The 24,586-nt window shown below is 35.1% G+C and overlaps 1 protein-coding gene across 1 annotated transcript in view; it reads right to left on the bottom strand.

Moving 5' to 3' along the window:
- The window catches only part of DPH6 (diphthamine biosynthesis 6), a 173,595-nt gene that overhangs the window by 51,053 nt on the left and 97,956 nt on the right, over nt 1-24,586 (bottom strand). Inside the window, exons 4-5 of the mRNA XM_045450106.1 lie at nt 17,479-17,552; nt 13,488-13,606 (exon numbers count right to left, since the gene is read on the bottom strand). Coding sequence (XP_045306062.1) covers nt 13,488-13,606; nt 17,479-17,552 — 193 coding nt within the window. The remainder of the gene's footprint in view (nt 1-13,487; nt 13,607-17,478; nt 17,553-24,586) is intronic.

Genomic DNA, 24,586 nt, shown 5'->3' with positions numbered 1-24,586 from the left:
ATAAGATCCTTCTTTATCTGGTAGCCAAAAAATAAAAAATAAAATGAAATAAAATCAGTGATTTTCAATCTAATTACTATCTAAAACTATTTGTAGCACTTGCTCTTTCAGACCCTATAAAGCTGGGCTTTGTGCATTAACCATTATAATTATGTTTTTAACTGCTTAATACAAACATTTCCTCCTAGAAAAATTAGTGTAAATCATCATCAATGTCAACTATGAATTCATTTCCTGTATCTTTCAAATTAAACATTTTAGGGTCATTTAAAAACATTGTTATTTATAAATTGTGATGCTGTTCCATTTTCCCAAAACATATAACTTTTAAGTGATCTTAAAAATCTTTTGAAAAGCAAATAAAAATGTGAGATTAACCAGTACAGCATAAGAAGCCAAAAAGCTCCAAAATTTAATCTTAGTTCAGACACTGACTTTTCTGAACCTGTTAAAAAAAAAAAAAATACATCTCCTAGCTCCATTTCCATTGAAAACCACCAGCTTTAATTTTCTTGTCTAAATTCCACCTTTTGCATGGGAAACTTCCAATGAGTTTTATAGGGGCAAAGAGAGAGAGTGGTGTATTGGATTTATGTTGCATTACAGTTATACAACACCCAAGCTTCTTTTTTTTTTCCAAGTGGAAAAATGAAAGAGCAAATGAAATATATGAGAAAAGCTTACCCACTATGTGTACTTGTTAAAATACATCATTGCATATCAAAAGTCACTCATAATTATCCCTATACCAGTCTGGAAGTAATACTAATGTGTGTAACATGTTAAGCTGTTCAAAACTTTCATAGAGTCCTACTTTAGAAATGTTTAGTAGGACAGATGATAAAATATTTGTTTTACTGATAAGAAAATAGGAGCTGTGAAAATGAAGATTCTGGGGCTAAGTGAATTCTCTAGATTGCAAGGCTAACACATGATAAAATCAGGCATTGAAATGACATATTTTGATTCTGAGTCCAGTACTCTTTCCTAAAGATCAAGTTAAACCATAATAAAATAAAAAAGGTGCTCCTTAAACTCCAGTACACAGGCAGCAGTGTGCCACAGGCTATATCGGCCCATATTAACATGACATACCTTCTTGGAACAATTTTGTTAAGAGAATTAAGGACATAAATATCCCAAACAATGAAATATAATGAGGATGAGCATTTTGATATTAGGCATACACTGAAAAGCCTAAGAGGTGGCACAATAGATTATTATAAAATTTTTTTAACGTTTATTTATTTTTGAGACAGAGAGAGACAGAGCATGAATGGGGGAGGGTCAGAGAGAGGGAGACACAGAATCTGAAACAGGCTCCAGGCTGGGAGCTGTCAGCACAGAGCCCGACGTGGGGCTTGAACTCACGGATTGCGAGACCATGACCTGAGCCAAAGTCGGACGCTCAACCGACTGAGCCACCCAGGCGCCCCACGATAGATTATCATAATAGGCAGAGAGTAATCTTCAATCTTGGCTGCCCCTTCGTATCAATCACTTGGCAAACTTTTAACAAATACCAATACCTATGCCTCACCCCAGAACTACCAAATTAGAGTGGGGCCTATGTAGAAGTACTTTTTTCAATATCTCCCCAGAGGATTCTAATGTGTAGCCATGGTTGAGGACCACTGATAATAATATTATACATGTGGGTGAACAAAATACAAGGAAAGCAGTACATGAAACTTGGAAGAATATAAGAGAAAGGAAAAAAACCTACATGTTTGAAATGGGTAAGAATGGGAAATATCTTATAGAAGGGTATATTGCTAATTTATATTCCTGAAAGAGGTACAATCTTCCAGGTATGTTTGCTGCAGTTGAGTTTCCTATCATCATTTACTATTCTCTTGGGTGGTTTTTCAGACTCACATTTATAACAGAGCTCTCAGACTATGCACAAGTCCTACCAGAAATTAGCCCAACTAGAAAGAGAGAAAAAGGGCCTGATCATAGGGGAAAGCATTCATTCCTGTATCTCAGGGAAGGAGGGAACAGGCACATCAATAAAAGTGTTGAATTATTGCCAAGCAATCTTGAAAAAGAAGTACAAAGCTGGAGGTATCACAATTCTAGATTTCCAGATATACTACAAAGCTGTAGGAATCAAAACAGTATATTATACTGGCACAAAAATAGATACATAGACCAGCGGCACAGAATAGAAAGTCCAGAAATAAACCCACACTTTTATGGTCAATTAACCTATGACAAAGGAGGCAAGAATATATAATGGGGAAAAGATAATTGCTTCAACAAATGGTACTGGGAAACCTGGACGGTCATATGCAAAAGAATGAAACTAGACCACTTTCTTACACCATATATAAAAATAAACTCAAAGTGGATTAAAAGACCTAAATGTGAGATCTGCAATCATAAAACTTCTAGAAGAAAACATAGACAGTAATTTTGTTGACATGAGCTATAGAAAACCATTTTTCTAGATGTCTCCTCTGTCAAGGGAAACAAAAACAAAATCAGACTACTGGGACTACACCACAGTAAAAAATTTTTGCACAGTGAAGGAAACCATCAACAAAACAAAAAGCCAACCTACTGAATGGGAGAAGATATTTGCAAATGATAGGGGTTGATAGGATAGATATTTGCAACCCCAATAGGGGTTTATATACAAAATATATTAAAAAACTAACAGCTCAACACGAAAAAAAACCAAATAGTCTAATTAACAAATGGGCAGAGGACCTGAATAGACATACAGATGGCCAACAGACACATGAAAAGATGTTCAACATCACTCATCACCAGGGAAATGCAAATCGAAACCACAATGACATATCACCTTAGACCTGTAAGAATGGCTAAAATTAAAAACACAAGCATTAAATTTCAATTAAATTAAAAATAAGGCATTTTAAAAATACAAGAAATAACAAGTATTGGTGAGGATGTAAAAAAAAAAAACAAAACAAAAAAAACAAAACAAAAAAAAAACAAACCAAACCCTTGTGCCCTGTTGGTGGGAATGCAAATTGGTAGGGCCCCTGTGGAAAACAGTATAGAGGTTCTCCAAAAAATTAAAAATAGAATTACTGTATGATCCCATAATCTCACTGCTAGGTGTTTATCCAAAGAAAATGAAAACACTAATTCAAAAAGATATATGCACCTCTCTGTTTATTGCCACATTATTCATTATAGCCAAATATGAAAGCAATCCAAGTCCATCAATAGACAAATGTAAAAGATGACATCACTACTGATCCTACAGATGACAGGACAATGAGAAGTCATTAGGGATTACTTTATACCTATAATTTTCACAACATAGAAGAAATAGAAAAAATTCTGGGAAAAACACAATTTATCAAACTGAAATAAGAAGTAGAAAATCTAAACAGTCACTCTAACACAGAAATTGAATTTTGAATTGAAAACTTTCCCTGAAGATATCTCCATGGCCAGAGGGCTTAAACAATAAGTACTTCAAGACACCGAAGAAAAGATTAATACCACTCTTACAGAAAAACCTTTAGGTAATATTAAAAGAAGAAACACTACAAAGCTTTATGAGGCCACAGTAACTTTATTACCCACATCTGTAATTACTAGGAAAAAAAATTATAGATCAGTCCCTCTTATGAACATGCAAAATTCCTAAACAGAGTAATAGCAAACTGAAGCAATAACTATAAAAGAAAATTTATCACAAAATATTATATGGCAATAAATATTAATCTATGATATAAAATAGATGAATCTTGAAAACATTGTTTCAATGAAAGAAGCCAGTCCAAAAGATCACATATTGTAAAATTCCATTCATATGAAATATGCAAATGTATAAATACATAGAATAGGCAAATCTATAAAGACATAAAGATGCAAAGTGGCTTCAAGAGGCTTAGTAGTGGAGATGCAGGGGGAAAGTTGGGGGAAAATGGGGAATGATTGCTAATGCACACAAGTTTCTTTTAGGGGGTACAAAAATGTTCTAAAATCTGATTATGGTGATGACTGCACAACCATGTGAATATACTAGAAAACATTGAGCTGTACACTTTACATTTGTGAATTACAGATGTTAATTGTATCTCCAATAACTGTTAAAAAGAGTGTACAGTATATAATAGCTTTATGCTTGGACCAAATAGAGAACTCAAAAAACTGGTAGGAAAAATTCAGAAAAACATGTAAAAAATTCTTTTTTGCGATTCTCAACGATAATATTGGTGGTAGTAGCAGCAGCACTGTTATTCTCAGACTGTTTCATATATTGCTAAAATTTAATATCTATATTTATTAATATGCTGAATGCTAATATGAGTTTCCTGGAGCAGAACAGATGATTATTACTACTTACATATAATAAGTAGATAATACCATTCTGGCTCTTCTCTGCCCCAGCTCTTCTCACAGGAGCCAGGTGATGAGAATGAGATGTAATCTTTCAAGTAATTGAAACTTGAAGGTAAGGAATCTCCCCAAAAACAAATCTGCATGTTTACTTAGGAAAAAGAAGACAGTTGTTCCCCTCTCCCCTTCTGAGAGTTTTTCCTTGAAAAAGTGAAGGGAATGACTTGTGTCTTCATACTTTAGAATGTGTAAAAAAAAAAAATCTCTGGGGGGAATAAACTAGTGTCTTCAGTTTTACAACCTAGATGTCTCCAAGATCCTGGTCTCATCCCCCGACCCTTGAAATATAAACATATACTTCCAGAGAAGTAAATCTCACTGTTCAGTCATAAATTAAATTTTAATGCTTGTCTTTTAGCCTAGGTCCCAAGTTTCTATAAAATTTGCTCAGAAAGCCCTAACCATGCAGATACATTTAAAGAATAGAAGTAATGAAAAAGTAAAGCAAATCAGGAGGCAGTCCAGGACCATGAGAAGAGCTTTCCAGGTCCTTGCTTGTTACAGTAGATATACTGTGGCCCAGGTTAACATATGAAGTCAATTAGAATTATAGTAACATTCTCCATTTCTTCCCCAACAAAAACAACTCTTTTCATACACATTCACAGTGACTGGGGTAATGACCAGGAATTATCATTCAATAAATTCTTGATTCCATCTGGTTTGAGAACATAACTATATCCCAGATATCACAGTATGGGCTTTAACAGTCATTAGATTCCAGATGTCATTATGCAAGATGCTCTTTTCAGGACAACACAGTGTTGTTCCTTTATCTGTCCAATCCCAACCAATGTATCATGAGAAAGATAAAACCCCTTTAAATCTGTGGTACCTGGGCCATTAGAAAACATACATAAAGGTCACACTGTACAGTAATGTCCTATCATAATTTAGGTTGACCATAGTATTCCCATAGTTGGCATCCTTTGCTTGCCTTCCGTTACTCCTGGTCACTGATCTTTAAAAACATCAACTTCCATAATGATTAGAATATTAAATAGTCTTTCCTGGGTAAGGATACAAGTCCTCTTCCTTCACTGTTAGCTGATAATGATGCTCCATTAAAGTAAATACTCTATTAGTCCAGTCATTTAAAGCTTTGTCCCTCCAGGGCCATTTCTAGATAGAGCCAGTCTCCTGGAGGAGAGCTCCCTCTAGTGTCTCTATTCGGACTAGCAAGTCCTTTTCATCATGATGAGCTTTCAGGAACATTATTTTGGTCTGATGTAGTTCCCCAAGCCCAGTACCCAAAATCCTTACAGAACATCTGGCACAGAGGAGACAACAAACGACGAAATAAGTTATTACCAGAGTATATTAGTATATCTGTACAATTTAGGAAAATGGTTTGCACACAAAAATAAGTCCAATGACGTTGTCAATTGGTATATTATACCCAAATATGGCTCTGTGTGGGTATCATGGGTATTCCATAAAAGTATTTTGCATAACTTCACAAAGGAGTTATCAGTAATATTGATTCATTATATTTCCTCCAAATCTATCTCCCCCGAGGGTGGTGTTTCCTTAAATAAATTCCATTTTCACTGACATATTCTGTATTCAAAGGACTAGACCAAGCTATAGCAGGCAGCAGAAATCTGTTTTCCATTATACATATGTCTTAGCAACATATTGTTTTGATTTATGCCCATAAAGAGAGCAAAAGCTCTACTGTTCAGAGTCTTACACCTATATAATTCTTTAGTAATTATCAAGTCATCAGAAATATGATCAGAATGGTAAAGGCTATTGCCTTTACACTAATAACTGAGTGCTAACTGTAAGAAACTAGCCCTTTACTGAGTCATCAAATAGCACTGTGTCATTTAGTTGCTCCAAATTATACAGATGGAATCTTTAGGTAGAGCTCATACATCAGCAATTTCCCTTCCCTGCAAAAACAGGTTCAGACTTTTCTCTTGACAACAGTTAAGTAGTCAGCATCAGATCTGAGAGAGATGCCTAAGAATCTCCACCTGAGAGGCCCTGGCACAGAGGTCACATGATTGCACCCCTCCATAGAATTGTAATCTGCTTATAGGTACATTTCTATTTCCTATGATTCCTTTCATTTCCATTTATTACCTGTTTGACCCATAACCTATCCCCTGTGATTGGTCTTTCTGGCTCAGCAGATGTATTATAAATCCACAAGGCCACTGAAAACAATAGCTTTGTTAACACATCTCCTTGGACTCACTCCCAGGCTGATATAGAATTTGAAAGATAAAGAATCATAGGACACATGGCCCTATGTTTACAGACAGGCCTTAACTTGCCTACATGGATGAAGCTATGACATACCCCTAAGAGTCTTTAAGAATGGTCTAAATGGGTGATGGGCATTAAAGAGGGCACTTCTTGGGATGAGTACTGGGTGTAAGTGATGAATCACTGGGTTCTACTCCTGAAACCAATACTACACTGTATGTTAACTAGCTTGAATTTAAATAAATAATAATAAAAATAATATGCATGTCAAACTTAGTGGTATCAATATTTGTTTAGTGCATTGATAATACTTCCCTATGGTAACTTTAAATTTTTTTTTTTCAACGTTTATTTATTTTTGGGACAGAGAGAGACAGAGCATGAACGGGGGAGGGGCAGAGAGAGGGAGACACAGAATCAGAAACAGGCTCCAGGCTCTGAGCCATCAGCCCAGAGCCTGACGCGGGGCTCGAACTCACGGACCGCGAGATCGTGACCTGGCTGAAGTCGGACGCTTAACCGACTGCACCACCCAGGCGCCCCTTCCCTATGGTAACTTTAAACTTAGGCCTGGAACCACCAGATCAAGTAAGACAAAAGAAAAATTTTGTGAAGTAGGAAAAATATATAGTTGTGTACTTATAGTGTCCTATCACCTCATTCCTATCTCCCAATTCTAGAAATCTTCCCTGTAGAGTCTTGGCATTATTTTCTTTTATCTAGTTAAGCTACAAAATCATTTAACTGGTTAAGCTAACCCTTAAATCAATCTTTCTTTCTTTCTTTCTTTCTTTCTTTTCTTTCTTTCTTTCTTTCTTTCTTTCTTTCTTTCTTTCTTTCTTTCTTTCTTTCTTTCTTTCCTTCCTTCCTTCCTTCCTTCCTTCCTTCCCTTTTTCTTTCTTTCTTTCTTTCTTCCTTTCTTTCTTTCTTTCTTTCTTTCTTTCTTTCTTTCTTTCTTTCTTTCTTTCTTTCTTTCTTTCTTTCTTTCTTTCTTTCTTTCTTTCTTTCTTCCTTCCTTCCTTCCTTCCTTCCTTCCTTCCTTCCTTCCTTCCTTCCTTCCTTTCTTTCTTTCTTTCTCTCTTTCAAGGGAGAGGGAGGGGCAGAGGGAGAGGGAGAATCTTAAGCAGGCTCCACACTCAGCATGGAGCCTGACGCAGGGCTCAGTCCCATGAATGTGACATCATGACCTGAGCAGACATCAAAAGTCGGATGCTCAACTCACTGAGCCACCCAGGTGCCCCCTTTTTTCTTTCTTTTAAGTAGCCATTTTAATTAGCTAGTGTATCAATTGCCCATTCCATTTTCAGTGACACTACTGCTCTGAGACTGTTAATAAATATAGTATGTCCATGAAATATTTTTTGTCCATTTCTGTGCATTTGTAGCAGTAAATATGTTTCTCTAATTTAATTCTTCTGTGGTCGGAGAACATACTTTGCCTGATTTCAGTATATTACACATACTGAAATTTCTTTTATGATCCACAATATGGTCTATCTTAGTGAATGGCCATGTGCATTTGGAAAAAATATGTAATTTGCTGTTAATGGATGGAGTATTTTATAAGTGACAACTAGGTCAAACTGGTTGGTAGTGTTGTCAAATTTCCTACATCCCTAATGATTTTCTGTCTACTTGTTTTAGCTATTACTGAAGACAGACATTGAAAGCTCCATGTACAATTGTGGATTTGTCCAATACATCTTGCAGCAGTTTCGTGTTGTAATATCTTAAAGCCCTGTTATTGTTATATAAACCTTTAAACTGTTATGCTTTCTTATAAATTGACCCCATTATCATGATGAAATGTCCCTCTTTATCCCTAATAATACTCATTGTTCTAAGGACTACTTTGATGCAAATATAACCACTTCAGCTTTCTTTTATTAGTGTTACAACATCTCTTTCCATCCTTTCAGTTTTAGCCTATGTTTCTATAATTAAAGCACATTTTTTATAGAGAGCATATAGTTGGGCCTTGGTTTTTTGTTTTTGTTTTTTTCAAATCTGAAAATCCCTCCCTTTTGTTTTGAGGTATTAAGATCATTTATAGTTAGGGGCGCCTGGGTGGCGCAGTCGGTTAAGCGTCCGACTTCAGCCAGGTCACGATCTCGCGGTCCGTGAGTTCGAGCCCCGCGTCGGGCTCTGGGCTGATGGCTCAGAGCCTGGAGCGTGTTTCCGATTCTGTGTCTCCCTCTCTCTCTGCCCCTCCCCTGTTCATGCTCTGTCTCTCTCTGTCCCAAAAATAAATAAAAACGTTGAAAAAAAAATTTTTAAAAAAAGATCATTTATAGTTAATGTAATTATTAAAATTATAAAGTCTGCATCTACCATCTTATTTTTGTTTTCTATTTGTCTCATCTGTTCTTTTTCTTTTTTTTTTTTTTACCCTTTCTTGCTTTCTTTTGGATTATCTTATAATTTTTTATTTACTTTCCATTATTGGACTATTACCTATACTGTTTTATTTTTTTAATAGTTGTATTATTGTAGGGATACTTGGGTGGCTCAGTCAATTAAGTGTTCGACTTTGGCTCAGGTCATGATCTCACGGCTCCTGAGTTCGAGTTTCGCATGGGGCTCTGTGATGACAGCTCAGAGCTTGGAGTCTGCTTTGGATTCTGTGTCTCCCTCTCTCTCTGCCCCTCCCCCACTCACGCTCTGTCTTTCTCAAAAATAAATAAACATTAAAAACAATTTAAAAAATAGTTGCATTATTGTTTATATCTTTAAGCTATCACAGTCTACGTTCAAATAATATTATACATCATGTATTATTTAGAAATTTTACACACTGTACTTTCATTTCACTATATTTCCCCCTTCTGTTATTTGTGGCACTGTATATATATTTACTTCTCATTTGCTGTCAACCCCACAACATACTATTATTTTTGCTTTAAATAATCTAATACATCTTTTAAAGAGATTCAAAAAGTAAAATAGATTTAGAATTTATTTACTCTAAAATAATTATTTACTCTGCTCTTTATCTTTTTGTAACACTGAATGTCATAAATTTTTTCCTTTTGTCCAATTTAAAGTATTACTTGTAATGCAGATCTGCAGGTGATGAATTCTCTCAACTTTTGTACTATCTGAAAATGTCCTTATCTGAATTTCATTTTGAAATCTATTTTACTAGGTATAAAATTCTTGGTGACTGTTAGTGATTTTCAATACTTTAAAGATGTCTTTTTATCATCTTCCAGTTTGCATAGTTTCTGAAGCAAAGTCTGTTAACACTTTTATCTTTGTTTTCTGAATAAAATTAATCTTTTCACACTGGCTGCATTTAAGATTCTCTCTTTACCACTGGTTTTCAGCAATTTGATTATAATGTGTTGTGTTTTTCCTCTTTGGATCTGTAATCTTATAGTTTTTATCAAATTAGGAATATCTTTTGGCCATTATTTCTTCAAATAGTCTCCCATTCCCTTTTCTGGGACTCTACACTCAAGTTAGGCTGCTTGATATAGTCTCATAGCTCGCCAATGTTGTGTTAATTATATTCAGTCCCTTTTTTGCCCTCTGTTTCATTTTTGACACTTTCTATTTGTCTTCAAGTTTATTCAGCTCTTTTGCAATGTCTAATTGCTGTGCATTGTTCATTTCAGATAATGCATTTCTGAAGTTGTATTTGGGCCTTTTTATATCTTTTATATTCCTTGTCACAATCCTGTATTTTTCTACTTTTTTTGAACATACTGAGCATATTTATAAGGGCTGTTTTAACTTCCTTGCCTGCTAATTCCAAATCTGGGTCTATTCTGATTGATTGCTCAGTATCAATCAAATGTTCCTGCTTCTTTGCATGCTGGGTAATTTAGATGCAAGGCACAGTGAATTTTAATTAGTGTGTACTGGATTTTATAGTATTCCTTTAAATAGTTAAGGATTTTGTAGAATTACCATCTGATCTAGTAACTGTACTGCTGGGTCTTTATGCAAAGAATATGAAAACATTCATCTGAAAAGATATATGCACCCCTATGCTTACTGCAGCATTATTTACAATAGCCAAATCATGGAAGCAAACCAAGTGTCCCTCCATAGATGAATGGATAAAGACGTTATGGCATACACACACACACACACACACACACACACACACAACTACACACACACACACACAGGAACATAACTCAGCCAGAAAAAAGGAATGGAATCTTTCATTTGCAACAACATGGATGGACCTAAAGGGTATAATTCTAGGCAAACTAAGTCAGAGAAAGACAAATACCATATGATCTCACTCATATGTAGAAATCAAGAGATAAAACAAATAAACAACAAAAAAAGAGACAAACAAACAAAAGACTCAATTATAGAGAACAAATCAATGGTTACCAGAGGGAAGATGGGGTGTGTGTGAAATAGGTGAAGGGAATTAAGAATACACTTATCTTGATCAGCACTAAGTAATGTATAGAATAGTTGACTATATCGTCCACCTGAAACTACTATAACACTGTATGTTAACTGTACTGGAATTGAAAAAAAGAAAAGAAAAAAAAAGAAAAAAAAAGTTAAGGATTTTGTTTTGGCATGAGTTAAGTCATTTGTTAGATCAGGTTCATAGCAGCCCTTAGTCTAAGGCTCATGACTACTAAGGTGATACCTGTTTACCTCAAGTAGTTGACATAGATATATATTTACTGACATGGAAAAAAATCCCTAAGACACATTGTTGAGTAAAAAAGTCAAGTTGTCAACCAATACCCAGATGATAATACCGTTCATGTAATATATTAAGAACCCCATAAAACAATCATAGGATTTCGACTCATACATAATACATATACAAAAGAAGTGACATAGACAGATGATCAGTTATCACTCTGGTATATACCTCAGGAAAGGGAGTGCCTGGAGGGAAAGAAGATAACAGAAAACACATGGAAACTTTATATACAAAAATTTAATATTATGTGGCTAGAATGTTTTCATGTACTACTCACATAATTAAAAATAAGTATTTCTAAAAGGCAAGATTCTTCTTAAATACAATGTACACATCGTTCTTCAAGTAAGTCTAAAACTCAGAAACTTCTTAAAACACTAAGTTGTTAATGTGTAGATTTCACGAATTCACTGATGGTTACAAGACACCAAGGTTATGTGACACAGTTATCAGAAATACATTTTTATTCACCTATGTAGAACCCTTTTCTAAGACCACTCTATAATCTAATAGGCCACAAAACTTTGCTGAACCCCTCTCCCTATAAAGATCCTTTTGTCCCACTTTTTGATTAAAACCCTTTCTGAAAACTAAATGGGCAGGGTGGTGGGGAAAAACTTTGGAAACCTATATCGCATCATTTACACATTTTTGTGTCCTTAGAAAAAATGTTCCACTCAATAAACCTTTCTTAATACTGTTCTTAAGAATAACTTTTATCTTTGTACACCTTTAGGTAATCAATAGAAACTATGTGCTGTAAATGTTAAAATCAGATCTATACTTTTGTCATTGGAATGATAAAGACAAATTAGCTCAGCGTTACACTTTATCCAAAAGTTTAATACAGTGAAACACCATCTCTAACCCTTACTTAGAGGCGCACGCACATCCACACAGACCAGTGAAAAGACACACAATATCAGTTACACTATAATAGAGGTGTCAGTAAGGTTATATCCTATGGCTCTGTCTTGCTAATGAGGTAGGTTCTCTCTGGGTTGTAATCCATCCTATTCTCCAACAGTCAAAGTGACAGAATATGTACTGTCCAGTGGTCACATGAACTTCATTACAGAACTAGGCAATATTAGAAAATCCAAAAGAGAGAGCAAGAGACAAAGAGAAAGCAAGAGAGCATAATCTGTATAGATTTACATAGAAACTCAAAGGACAAATATATCTATACTGAGAATTTCAGTCATGGGTTGCTGAGCCATCTTTTCTCAAAAATGAGAACACCTACCTTGATCTTTCTCTTTTTAAAAGCTGAGAAGATCAACTCCAGGTTCTCTTTATAGGACCTTCCATAAAAGACAACATTTTAACTTCAACAAGGAGAGAGTAGATTGGTGTTTACCAAGGAGAAATATTATGAGATCTTTCTTTTAATGTTGTTTAAAATGTGAATTTGTCTTTAAAATCCTCCACAGCTTGAGACCTCGTTATTTCAGAGATCAGTAATGTAAAGTCACAAATGAGGTACATGATTTAGTCTTTGAGAAACCTGAGGCTCCAGGGCATTTACTGTAATAGGTTTGTGAAATAAATGCATTGAGCTAAACCCATTGAAAATGAATATTATTATAAAAATTCAAAACAACAAATGAAGTGTGTTCGTATGTAATATCCATATTTGAATCACATTACCACCTGCCCGTTGTGTCTATGCTAACTGATCAAATGACAGTCTCTCAATTATAATCTTCTTACCATCCCCAACAAAAACCTACTACTCTGCTTATTTTGGACACTACAAAGCCAATCATTCTATTTTAGCATATTCAAAATATGTTTAAAAAAATAAGAAAAATATCACATGTTGTGACAAATATAGATGTTAAGAAGCTTAAAAAGAAAAAGAAAGAAAGAAAGAAAGAAAGAAAGAAAGAAAGAAACCTACTTTTCCTGTTTCCTGTGACCTGGGTTCCCAATAGTATAAAAAGACCTTAAATCAAAGGTCCATAATACTATAACAATTTTAGAGGCAGTTATACATTTAAAAAAGAATATGATGAGGCTCATTTGTAATCACTTTGGTAAATGGTCAAAAACCCATCTTAAACTTCCCTCTACTTCAGTTGTGATTCCACACTTTTACATTTTAAATTATTCCTCCTTTTCTGTTGTAACTGCTTATTAGTGAATACAGATTATCTGTGTGGTAACAGACAGCTCCCTTGAAAGTCTGGCTACATACCCAAAGCTGCTACTTTGATGATGATTGCTTGAATGTTAGATGATATCATCTCTCGGAGCAAATCTTCCTGGTTTCTCTGCCAAAGGTAAGCTAAAGGCTGGAGATTAAGCCTTTTACACCTATAAAATAAAAAGAAAAAAATCAGATGATATCTTAATGTTCTATACTTGGATCCACAGCAATTACTTTGATTTTAAACATAATGCTTCTCTCAAGGATTTTAGCATTTAAAATGCTTTAAAAAAACATGTTTTGCATAATGAAGTTTATATATACAACATAAACATATTTAATTTCCACAGGCTATGCATAAACAGATAAAAATGAAATCTCCAGGCAGATTAGAAATATTAATTTTAGTAAGGCTCTAAGTTTAGAAATCTATGCTAAAAAGCTTCCAAATGCCAACGGATGCTTATTCTTGTTTTTAGAACTTCCTTGGGTATCAAAACTGTGAAGCATATGCAAAATAGGCAAATCAACTTATCCTAATAAAATAATCATATATTGATTAAATTTACAATACCTATGGTTACATGAACTATTCTTATCTACTAACTTTGACATTTTTAAAAAGAATTTGACTCTGAGTGGAAAAAAAAGAACAAAAAGTACAATATATTGAGCACCAAATATGCTGTAGGCATTGTGTTACATATTTTACATTATGGTGCAGCAGAAAGAATGTAAGTTCGAGTCAAGACAAATGTGGATTTGAAACTTATCCCTACACTAACTAGCAACATGACTTTGACAAGTCAATGAAACTCTAGGTCTTTAGTTTCCTGTTTCATAAATAGGAACAAAAATATTTCCTTTCAAAGTTCTTGAGAAGATTAAGAAATTAAAAATTGAAGTCATCCTTTATTCCTTTTGTTTTGTTTTGTTTTTCCTTCATATTTGTCATCCAATCTACCCCAATACAGGACAGAATCATTCCTCACCAATACCACTGCGAACACCCTGGGCTGAGCCACCATTATCTTTTGGGTCAGTATCTCCCTAAATTCTTTCCCTGCTTCTACCCTTACCCTTTTAAAATCAGTTTTCAATGCAGCAGCCAGTGTCATACTTTTAAAACATAAAACAGATTAAGAGACTCCTCGGCTCAAATCTCAACATCACTCCTTGTAAAAGTCATTGCAATAGACCTGCATGGATCTCACTCTGGTTGGTTCTCATACCTCACCTCCTACTACTTTCCCTTCGCTCCAACTACCACCATTGGACTGCCCACTCTTGTCTAATATACTAGACATGCTTCCTACCTTTTTCACTTATTTCATGCCTTTGTTTAAATGTGACTTCCTCAAGAAGGATTATAATTGATTAAAAGTAATATAAATAAAGAAAATAGTACAAACGCCTAGATAAAATAAATATTCAAACAACGGTAGTCAAAGCCAAGTGACTTGCCCAAGTCACAGCATAAGTGGCTGAAATCAGATTTCAAATAAAAAACATAGCCCTAAAACCCAGTGTCTGTAAGTTTGCCTGGCTGACTAGGCCACAATGATCTCTTTTTCTCTCAGAAAATCCCAATACTTAGTAAATATACCACGTTTGGTCATTTACTCATACATGGCCTTAAAAATATCACTGCTTTTAGGAGGGCCAGGGTAGCTCAGTCGGTTGAGCGCCTGACTCTTGATTTTGGCTCAGGTCATGGTGTTGTGGTTCGTGGGTTCAAGCCCCACGTCGGTCTCCACACTGACAGTGCGGAGCTTGCTTGGGATTCTCTCTCTCTCTGCCCTTCCTCCTCTCTCTCTCTATCAAAATAAATAAACTTAAAAAAACATATATATCACTAGTTTTTCCATGTATACATACCCTTTCAAAGAAACCAAAACCGTCCTACTGCAGACTGTTATACATACTTTGTAAAATATCCCAGAGCATCTATAGAAAGGTTGAGGAAGTTAATAGACACAAAAATAATATAACTGAAACTACCCATGTAACAAAAGTATAATTCTAGCTTCCTCTTACCAGTGTTTAATGCCTACCTATGAAACTGGACTCTCTACCTCTTTTAAAAGGCTAAGATTTTTTTTAATTGAAAAAACCTTATTCCACCCTTATCTTTATTGTAAAATTCTTGATTGTTGCTTTGATAACCATAATCTTTTGATTATTTCTAGACTTAAGTCAAACTTTGTTTTTACCTATTTAAATTCTTTAACAGTTCAAAATATCATGACTCAAATACACTTCCTCTGTAAGTCACTATTGCAGTTGAGCTGTGACACTTATTAAATACTTTATATATTAAAAATACACTGATGCAATACAAACTACAAATGTAAGACACGCTAATTGAAAACTGAGTTTATTATAAACCAACGGATTCCCAGTAACATTGCTTTAACATTTTTAAGGATAAAATTATTGGAGATATGCCTAATGGTATAAAATCTGGGTTTTTAACCATGTGTTGAAGCATATCTGAGACTGTTTTAAGAAAAATCTTGCTCTACCTATGGGTATGCTATGGACCTTTCTGCCATATAGATGTAAAGCAGCCTCTTAATCAGGAGCACATTTTCATTTGGCTTTTAACTTTCATAAATAAATGTCAGCCCCATCTACAGTTTGGCTATCCATTAAACTATGTGGGCTTGAACTTATTAAAAAACACAGATTTGTAAACTAAATAATTCTCAGAGAATGTGACCTAAAACTTGATGAAAATAGTATTTCCAACATATGGTTTAAGGGCTATGCAATCCATCTCCATTTGTAGATCAGTTGTTCTCAAATGTAGGCAAGTAGAATGTAAGGAAATCTTTTTCAAATTACACATATGACCTCCTCCACTTCCACCTCCACTCTCCCTTCTCCAGAGATACACACCCCAAAACAGGAGATCATCATAGTCCCCTTCATTTAATTATGCTTTGTCCTATATTTCCTCTGTTTACTTTAAAACTTCTGAATTTTTAAAAAATGCTTTACTTTTTTTTTTTTTTAGTAACCCCTACACCCAACACGGGCCTCAAACTCACAACCCTGAGATTAAGAGTCACATGCTCTTCGGTCTGTGCCAGCTGGGCAACCCTAAAAACTTTGGACTTTTGACTGCCTTGAATTCACTGTAGAACTAGAAACAAAATAAATGCAATAATAAAAATAAAACAAGTTTTCAAGTCAATTAATATGCAAGTTTTTGATGTGATAGTTGATACGAATGTTTCTTTGTCAAGAATTTGAAACAATTACACAAATAAGGTCCTTATCTGATTTGCATTTATCCTTTTGGATGGCAAAATTACTTATTTCTAGGTCAAGTTGTGTGCAAGATTAATACTGGAGTCCACATTTTCTTTTTGCTAATCTAATTATATGTAAAGTCTCTTCTATACAGTATTTTATGTATCCAGAAACTAAAAATGAAAAATAAATTCATGTGATCTTCTGCCAAGTGAACATTAAATAATCAATATTATCACTTGACTTCATGGTTTTTGAAGAGATCAATGGAATGGATTGTTTTGGTATTTGGAGATACAATATTTTACCAACCTTAGAGGGTGAGAAAGATGGAGAGAGCAATAATCTAAAAAGTCCTTGAAAGTTGAATGACTTTGTATATAAGTATTTTAATCACATGAATATTTTTGGCCAAGAACTGAATTCTAAAGACCAAAAAAGGAATGATTCCTTAATAAGCCTTTTTTTTTCTTTAAAATATCACTGTATTCCTTTTATTAGCTCCTGATTTTTATTACAAATGATGATGAGTTAAAAGGGATTAAACAGGTATACTGATTCAAATAAGGAAACACTGAAAATAATACTTTTGATTTTAAAAATCTTTGTCTTGATTTTTTTATTGTAGTTTATTTTGTTACTTAGGTAATATAGATAGTTCCATGAGATATGTACAATATCACATTCTATTTATTATTTGGATACAATTACATTTTCATTTATTCACATTCTTAAAATACATGTAATTTTTAAAATACAGGAGAAATTAATGCTCTCTTACACATTTTCTACTCGAACACGCTGATAGTCAGAAAGTATAGCACCTACTGATATCCCCTCTACTTCTTCTTTTTCCTGAAAATAAAAGAAAAAATATAACTTTAAAAATAAACATGTGGCTATGCATTATGCTCTGAAAGTTATAAAAGAACTGGGTCTCATCTAGAAAGCCATTTTGAAGCAGAATAATTTACGAAAATGCAATCCACATTCAGAAAAAATAAATACATGTATTTAAGTCATACTTTCAGCTGTGTGGAAAGTATTTATTCTTTTTCCTTAAAATCCAAATAACTAGAGACCATTTTCTGTGAAGAAGGCAAAGATTTAGACGGTACTTTCAAGATGTTTCCTCACTAAAAACATTTTTAAAGACTCAATGATGTTCAGTGAAATTTTTTGAGAAATTTCTATTTTTTCAGACTGAGTAACTTTATTTACTTATTTATAATGTTTATTTATTTTTGAAAGACAGAGACAGAGCACAAACAGAGGAGGAGCAGAGAGAGAGGGAGACACAGAATCTGAATCAGGTTCCAGGTTCTGTGCCAGCAGCATAGAGCCCGATGTGGGGCTCGAACTCATGAACCGTGAGATCATGACGTGAGCTGAAGTCGGTCACTTAACCGACTGAGACAACCAGGCACCCCAGAATGAGTAACTTGAAAAAAAGTAAGCAATGGCATAAGTAGAAAAGGGGACACAATGATTTTATCTGTATCTCCAGGAAGCAGAGATAATAGAGCCATTACTTGGATAATGGTATAGCACAGTGGATAAAGAATTCTATGATGAGAAGAAAGCAATGGATTGCTATCAGCAGAGTTACAACTGAGAATACCCAGCACTACACCTAACAGAATCTCACAGGAAAGAGGAATAATCTATCCAGTGTGCTCATTAATGAGTTGGAGGAAATGTAAAGTCAAATATGATCAAGTTTGCAAATGATACAAAGCAAGGATGGGTAATAAAAAAAAAAAAGGAAGAAACGAAGATCAAACATGTACATGGATGGATATGGAGAATTTGGGAATTTGGAAGGACAGGTTTAAGATGAGATTTAATGTAGAGAAGTATAAGATGGTACACTAACGGAAGAATAATACATAATACAGGTATACACTAGGAATCTGTTATCTAGAAAACAGATATGAAGAAAGTGACTGGAGGGTAATTACTAACAACAAACTAAAAAGAAATTCTCTGAATAGGCATAAAAGAAAATCCATCCTGGTATATGGAGTACAGAGGAAATTACTTGAGAGAGATGACTTCATTACTAATACTCTTTCCATACTTGGAAATCTACAAAGAAAAGCAATAGTGTTTCACATAAAAACATATGTAATACTTCAAGGCATATTGAAATAACCAGTGTGTCCTAATAGGATGCCATAATAAATAAACAAAATGCGCAACAAGAATCTCTCAAGTCTTTGGAAATAAAGACAATTTAGAGTTTCTCCTCCAAAATGAGAAAGAAATATCTGCCCAAACATCCCCCAAATATGATTCTATTACATAAGGTTTATAGGAACAAAAGCTATTTCCTGTACTTTCCTAGTTTAGCAACATTGTTAGAGCATTTGCTTATAACCTTTCTCTTCACTTCCTAGCCATTTTCTTTTCATAAAAGTCATTGTATTCTTTAGAAAAAGTCAAGACATAGTGTTCCTAAATAAATATAAACATGGCAGGTGCCCGTGTGGCTCAGTCAGTTAAACGTCTGTCATCCAGCTCTCCACTCAGGTCATGATCTCCAGTTTTGTGAGATCGAGCCCTGCACTGGGCTCTGCACTGGCAGTGCAGAGCCTGCTTGGGATTCTCTCTCTCTCCGCCCCTCCCTCTCTCTTTCTGTCTCTCTTCTAAACTAAATAAATAAATAAATGCAAATATGTCATAGATCACAGAGTAGTAAACAGTGTCATCAAAAGATCAAAATCAGTTATATTATTCCTATATCATATAGTGGTTTACATGAAGTTTTGCCATAAGAAAATATAAAGGACTAAAATTATATATGTACATGTGTGTATTTCTCTATACACCAAGGAAACAAAGATAAGAGGTACTGGTACTTTTCTGTTTTAACTAAGTCACGCCATTGTCAAAATAAAAACTGGCATTGACTATCCATTTAAAATGTGCTATCATTCTATAATTCTCATCTAATGTTCACCATAACCCTAAAATAATTATTATTTAATCATTCTTAGTCTACATACTTTTTCTGGAATTCTCTTCTCTTTCCATCTCTTTTATTTTCTATTTGATAATACCTAATTAATCAGCTCTAGAATCATATACCAAACTGAATTTGGACTATTCTTCCAAACTAGGCCTAAATATAGATCACTCATTTAAAACAATTTTTTTAATGTTTATTTATCTTGAGAGAGAGGGAGAGAGAGAGAGAGAGAGAGAAAGCAAGGTGTGAGGTGATATCTCATTATAGTTTTGATGTACATTTCCCTGATGATGAGTGATGTTGAGCATCTTTTTGTGTGTCTGGCCATTGCCCATATGGATATCTTCTCTGGAGAAACATCTGTTCATGTCTTCTGCCCATTTTTTAAATGTTTATTTTTATTTTTAAATTTTTTTATTTTTTAAATTGACAACCAATTAGTGAGCATATAGTGCAACAATTTCAGGAGTAGATAGCTTAATGCCCCTTACCCATTTAGCCCCTCCCCCCTCCCACAACCCATCCAGTCACCTTCTGTTTGTTCTCCATATTTATGAGTCTCTTATGTTTTGTCCCCCTCCCTGTTTTTATAGTATTTTTGCTTCCCTTCCCTTATGTTCATCTGTTCTGTGTCTTAAAGTCCTCATGACTGAAGTCATATGGTATTTGTCTTTCTCTGACTGACTAATTTTGCTTAGCATAAGACCCTCTAGTTCCATCCACATAGTTGCAAATGGCAAGATTCCATTCTTTTTGATTGCTGAATAATACTCCATTGTATATATATATATACCACATCTTCTTTATCCATTCATCCCTCAACCGACATTTGGGCTCTTTCCATACTTTGGCTATTGTTGATAGTGCTCCTATAAACATGGGGGTGCTTGTGCCCCTTCGAAACAGCATACCTGTATCCCTTGCATAAATACCTAGTAGTACAGTTGCTGGGTTGTGGGGTAGTTCTATTTTTACTTTTTTGAGGAACCTCCATAGTGTTTTCCAGAGTGGCTGCACCAGCTTGCATTCCCACCAGCAATGCAAAAGAGATCCTCTTTCTCTGAATCCTCGCCAACATCTGTTGTTGCCTGAGTTGTTAATGTTAGCCATTCGGATAGGTGTAAGGTGGTATCTCATTGTGGTTGTGATTTATATTTCCCTGATGATGAGTGATGTTGAGTATTTTTTCATGTGTCGGTTGGCCATCTGGATGTCTTCTCTGGGGAGACGTGTCTATTCATGTCTTTTGCCCATTTCTTCACTGGATTATTTATTTTTTGGTTGTTGAGTTTGATAAGTTCTTGATAGATTTTGGATACTAACCCTTGTGTTGATATGTCATTTGCAAATGTCATCTCCCATTCTGTTGGTTGCCTTTTAGTTCTGTGGATTGTTTCCTTTGCTGTGCAGAAGCTTTTTATTTTGATGAGGTTCTAGTAGTTCATTTTTGCTTTTGTTTCCCTTGCCTCCAGAGACGTGTTGAGTAAGAAGTTGCTGAGGCCAAGATCAAAGAGGTTTTTGCCTGCTTTCTCCTTGAGGATTTTGATGGCTTCCTGTTTTACATTTAGGTCTTTCATCCATTTTGAGTTTATTTTTGAGTATGGTGTAAGAAAGTGGTCCAGGTTCATTCTTCTGCATGTTGCTGTCCAGTTTTCCCAGCACCACTTGCTGAAGAAACTGTCTTTATTCCATTGGATATGCTTTCCTGCTTTGTCAACGACTAGTTGGCCATACGTTTGTGGGTCCATTTCTGGGTTCTCTATTCTGTTCCATTGATCTGAGTGTCTGTTTTTGTGCCAGTACCATACTGTCTTGATGATTATAGCTTTGCAGTATAGCTTGAAGTCCAGGATTATGATGCCTTCTGCTTTGGTTTTCTTTTTCAAGATTGCTTTGGCTATTCGGGGTCTTTTCTGGTTCCACACAAATTTTAGGATTATTTGTTCTAGCTCTGTGAAGAATGCTGGTGTTATTTTGATAGGGATTGCATTGAATATGTAGATTGCTTTGGGTAGTATCGACATTTTAACAATATTTGTTCTTCCTATCCAGGAGCATAGAATCTTTAAATGTTTATTTTAGAGAGAGAGAGAGAGAGAGAGGGAGGGAGAGAGAATGAGCAGGGGAGGGGCAGAGAGAGAGGGAGACAAAGAATCCAAGCAGGCTCTGCACTGCTAGCACAAAGTACAATGTAGATCTTGAACCCACGGACCATGAGAACATGACCTGAGCCAAAGTCAGAGGCTTAACCGACTGAGCCACCCAGGAGCCCCTTCTGCCCATTTTTTAATTTGACTGTTTTTGTTTTTGTTTTTTGGTGTTGAGTTTTATAAGTTCTTTGTGCATTTTGGATACTAACGCTTTATCAGATAATGTCATTTGCAAATATCTTCTCCCATTCAGTAGGTTGTCTTTTAGTTTTATTGGTGATCTGCTTTGCTATGCAGAAGCTTTTGATTTATTATTATTTTTTAAGATTTGATTTTTAAGTCATCTCTATACCCAACATGGGGCTCAAACACACAACCCTGAGACCAAGAGTCACATGCTCTACTGATTGAGCTAGTCAGGCACCCCAGAAGCGTTTTATTTTGATGTAGTTGCAATAGTTTATTTCTGCTTTTGTTTCCCTTGCCTCAGGGGACATATCTAGAAAGATGCTGCTGTGACCAATGTCAGAGAAATCACTGCCTGTGCTTTCTTGTAGGATTTTTATGGTTTCAGGTCTGGCATTAGGTCCTTCATTCATTTTGAGTTTGTTTTTGTACACAGTGTAAAAAAGTGGTCCATTTTCATTTTTTTGCATGTGAATATCCAGTTTCCAACACCATTTGTTGAAGAGACTGTCTTTCTATGTGAGAATCTTTATTTTGACAAATAAATACCGTATACAAAATTTTAACTTAAAAAAAGCAAGTAAAAATTAACATTTACAAATTATTGTAGAAATAATAACAACAATACAAGGGTTAAAATTCTTACAGAGGAAAAATAAAAACATGTCCAATTGTATAAAGGCTCTTCCCTTGCAGGAAACAGGGATAAAGTTGAAGACTCAGTTTGGCCGTGCTGCTGAAAAACGTACAAAATAACTCAGAATAAAGAGTTGAGATCAAGTGCTATGAACCCACTATTTGTACCTGCCTACTTTTGATCTGAAGAAAGTTAACAACTGGAGTGCAAGGCAGAGCTGATGGTAGGATAGTCAAGTTCTCCATCTGGGAGTTCATAATCTAAATATAGGCCTAACTAATGACTTGTTTAACAATCATGATTATTGCTACCCATTAAAAATACAACCTTACCACCTACTAGCTTGGTGATTTTGAACAAGTTACATAATTTCTGTGTTTCAGTTTCCTTATTCATAGTGAGGATAATAATAGTTCCTGTTTCCTAGGGTTACTGTGAAGACTGAGTAAAATAATCCAGATCAATAACAGTAAGCACTCAGTAAATCTTTTGTGCCATTATCATAATCTTCTTTCTTATTACTACTACTTCTATAACTACTTCTGTTACTACTTCCATTACTACTACTGGCCACCACCAGCACCACCTACTACTGTTACTACTATGTAATGAAGGCCTAACTTGACAGACAAAACCCTTCATTCCTGGGCATTAACTTCTTGCTCATTATCATTCCTCAACACAAGCCTACAAACCTGTGATGGTCAAGTTTATTTGTTAACTTGACTGGGCTGATAAAAGGTTATTTCTGTGAGGACACTTCAGAAAGGGATTATAATTTGAATTGTTAAAACTGAGTAAAGAAGACAGCCCTAACCAAAGAGGTGGGCATCCTCCAATCCAATGAGGGCCTGAATAGAACTAAAAGGCAGAGGAAGAGTAAATGTATTCTGCTTGAGCAGGGACATCCATCTTCTCCTGTCCTTAGACATGGCCACCCCTGGTTTTCGAGACTTAGAACTTGCACTGAAATTTACATCATTGGCTGCCTTGGTTCTGAGGCCTTTGGGTTTGGACTGGAAACATATCACCAGTGCTCTGGGGTCTCCAGTTTGCAAATGGCAGACCCTCCATAATCCTCCATAATCAGATGATAATCTCTCATAATAAATCTCTTTCTATACATCTTTATATATCCCTAGTTCCCTGTTTCTCTAGAGAGCCATGACTAATACATAACCCTAACACTCAACTCTACAGTCCAGGTATAACAAACTTTCAACATAGTGAGTCCTGAATAATCCAAGGGTAAGTAAGACTTCTGTTGAATCCTTAACCATTCAGAACATACTACTAACTTCGGAGAAGGCAAAACAGACCTTTAAAAGATAAAGATCTAACAGAGTCAATTTACTCTGTAAAAAAATTTAAAGCTAATAAGCTCATGCCTTGACCCATGACCTGTATCATTTGGGGAAAAAGTCAATAAATTAACAATAGCAGCAAAATAATAGCAGTGGAAGTGTCAACAGAGAAACAAAAAGAAAATGACTACTAGAATCAAAAATGAACTCAGGCTCCATGAAGATACAGCCAGATAAATCACCTTGTGCCATAATAGAAATAAAAAATGGATGTGCTACAGAAAATAATTAACACAGAATGTGGGGCCCTGAAGTCTGGCCACATTCAAACCAACTTCCTATGATCTGATTCTGTGCCCACTAAGCAAACTTTAGACTCTAATTTAGGTTGCCTTGTTACTTTCAAACCCAGAAAGATTATGCTAATCCATCAAAACAAGCATTCTCATCCTTTTAACACAAATGGTCTACATTATAAATGAACTGACATTCTGGCTTAGACATTAGTCTTAAAGGAATTTGGTTTATATTAATCTATACTAGAGAGACTGATAACTTCTTGGTACATTGTCAAAACTGATCCTGGAGAGCTATATCCATATTGCTCACCAAGTACTATTATCAAACTTAACCAGTCATTT

This window comes from Leopardus geoffroyi, chromosome B3 (genome assembly GCF_018350155.1).
Source record: "Leopardus geoffroyi isolate Oge1 chromosome B3, O.geoffroyi_Oge1_pat1.0, whole genome shotgun sequence".
Taxonomy (NCBI): Eukaryota; Metazoa; Chordata; class Mammalia; order Carnivora; family Felidae; genus Leopardus; species Leopardus geoffroyi.
Note: the sequence above shows the minus strand (reverse complement) of the source record. Positions and strands in the feature narration are given on the sequence as shown.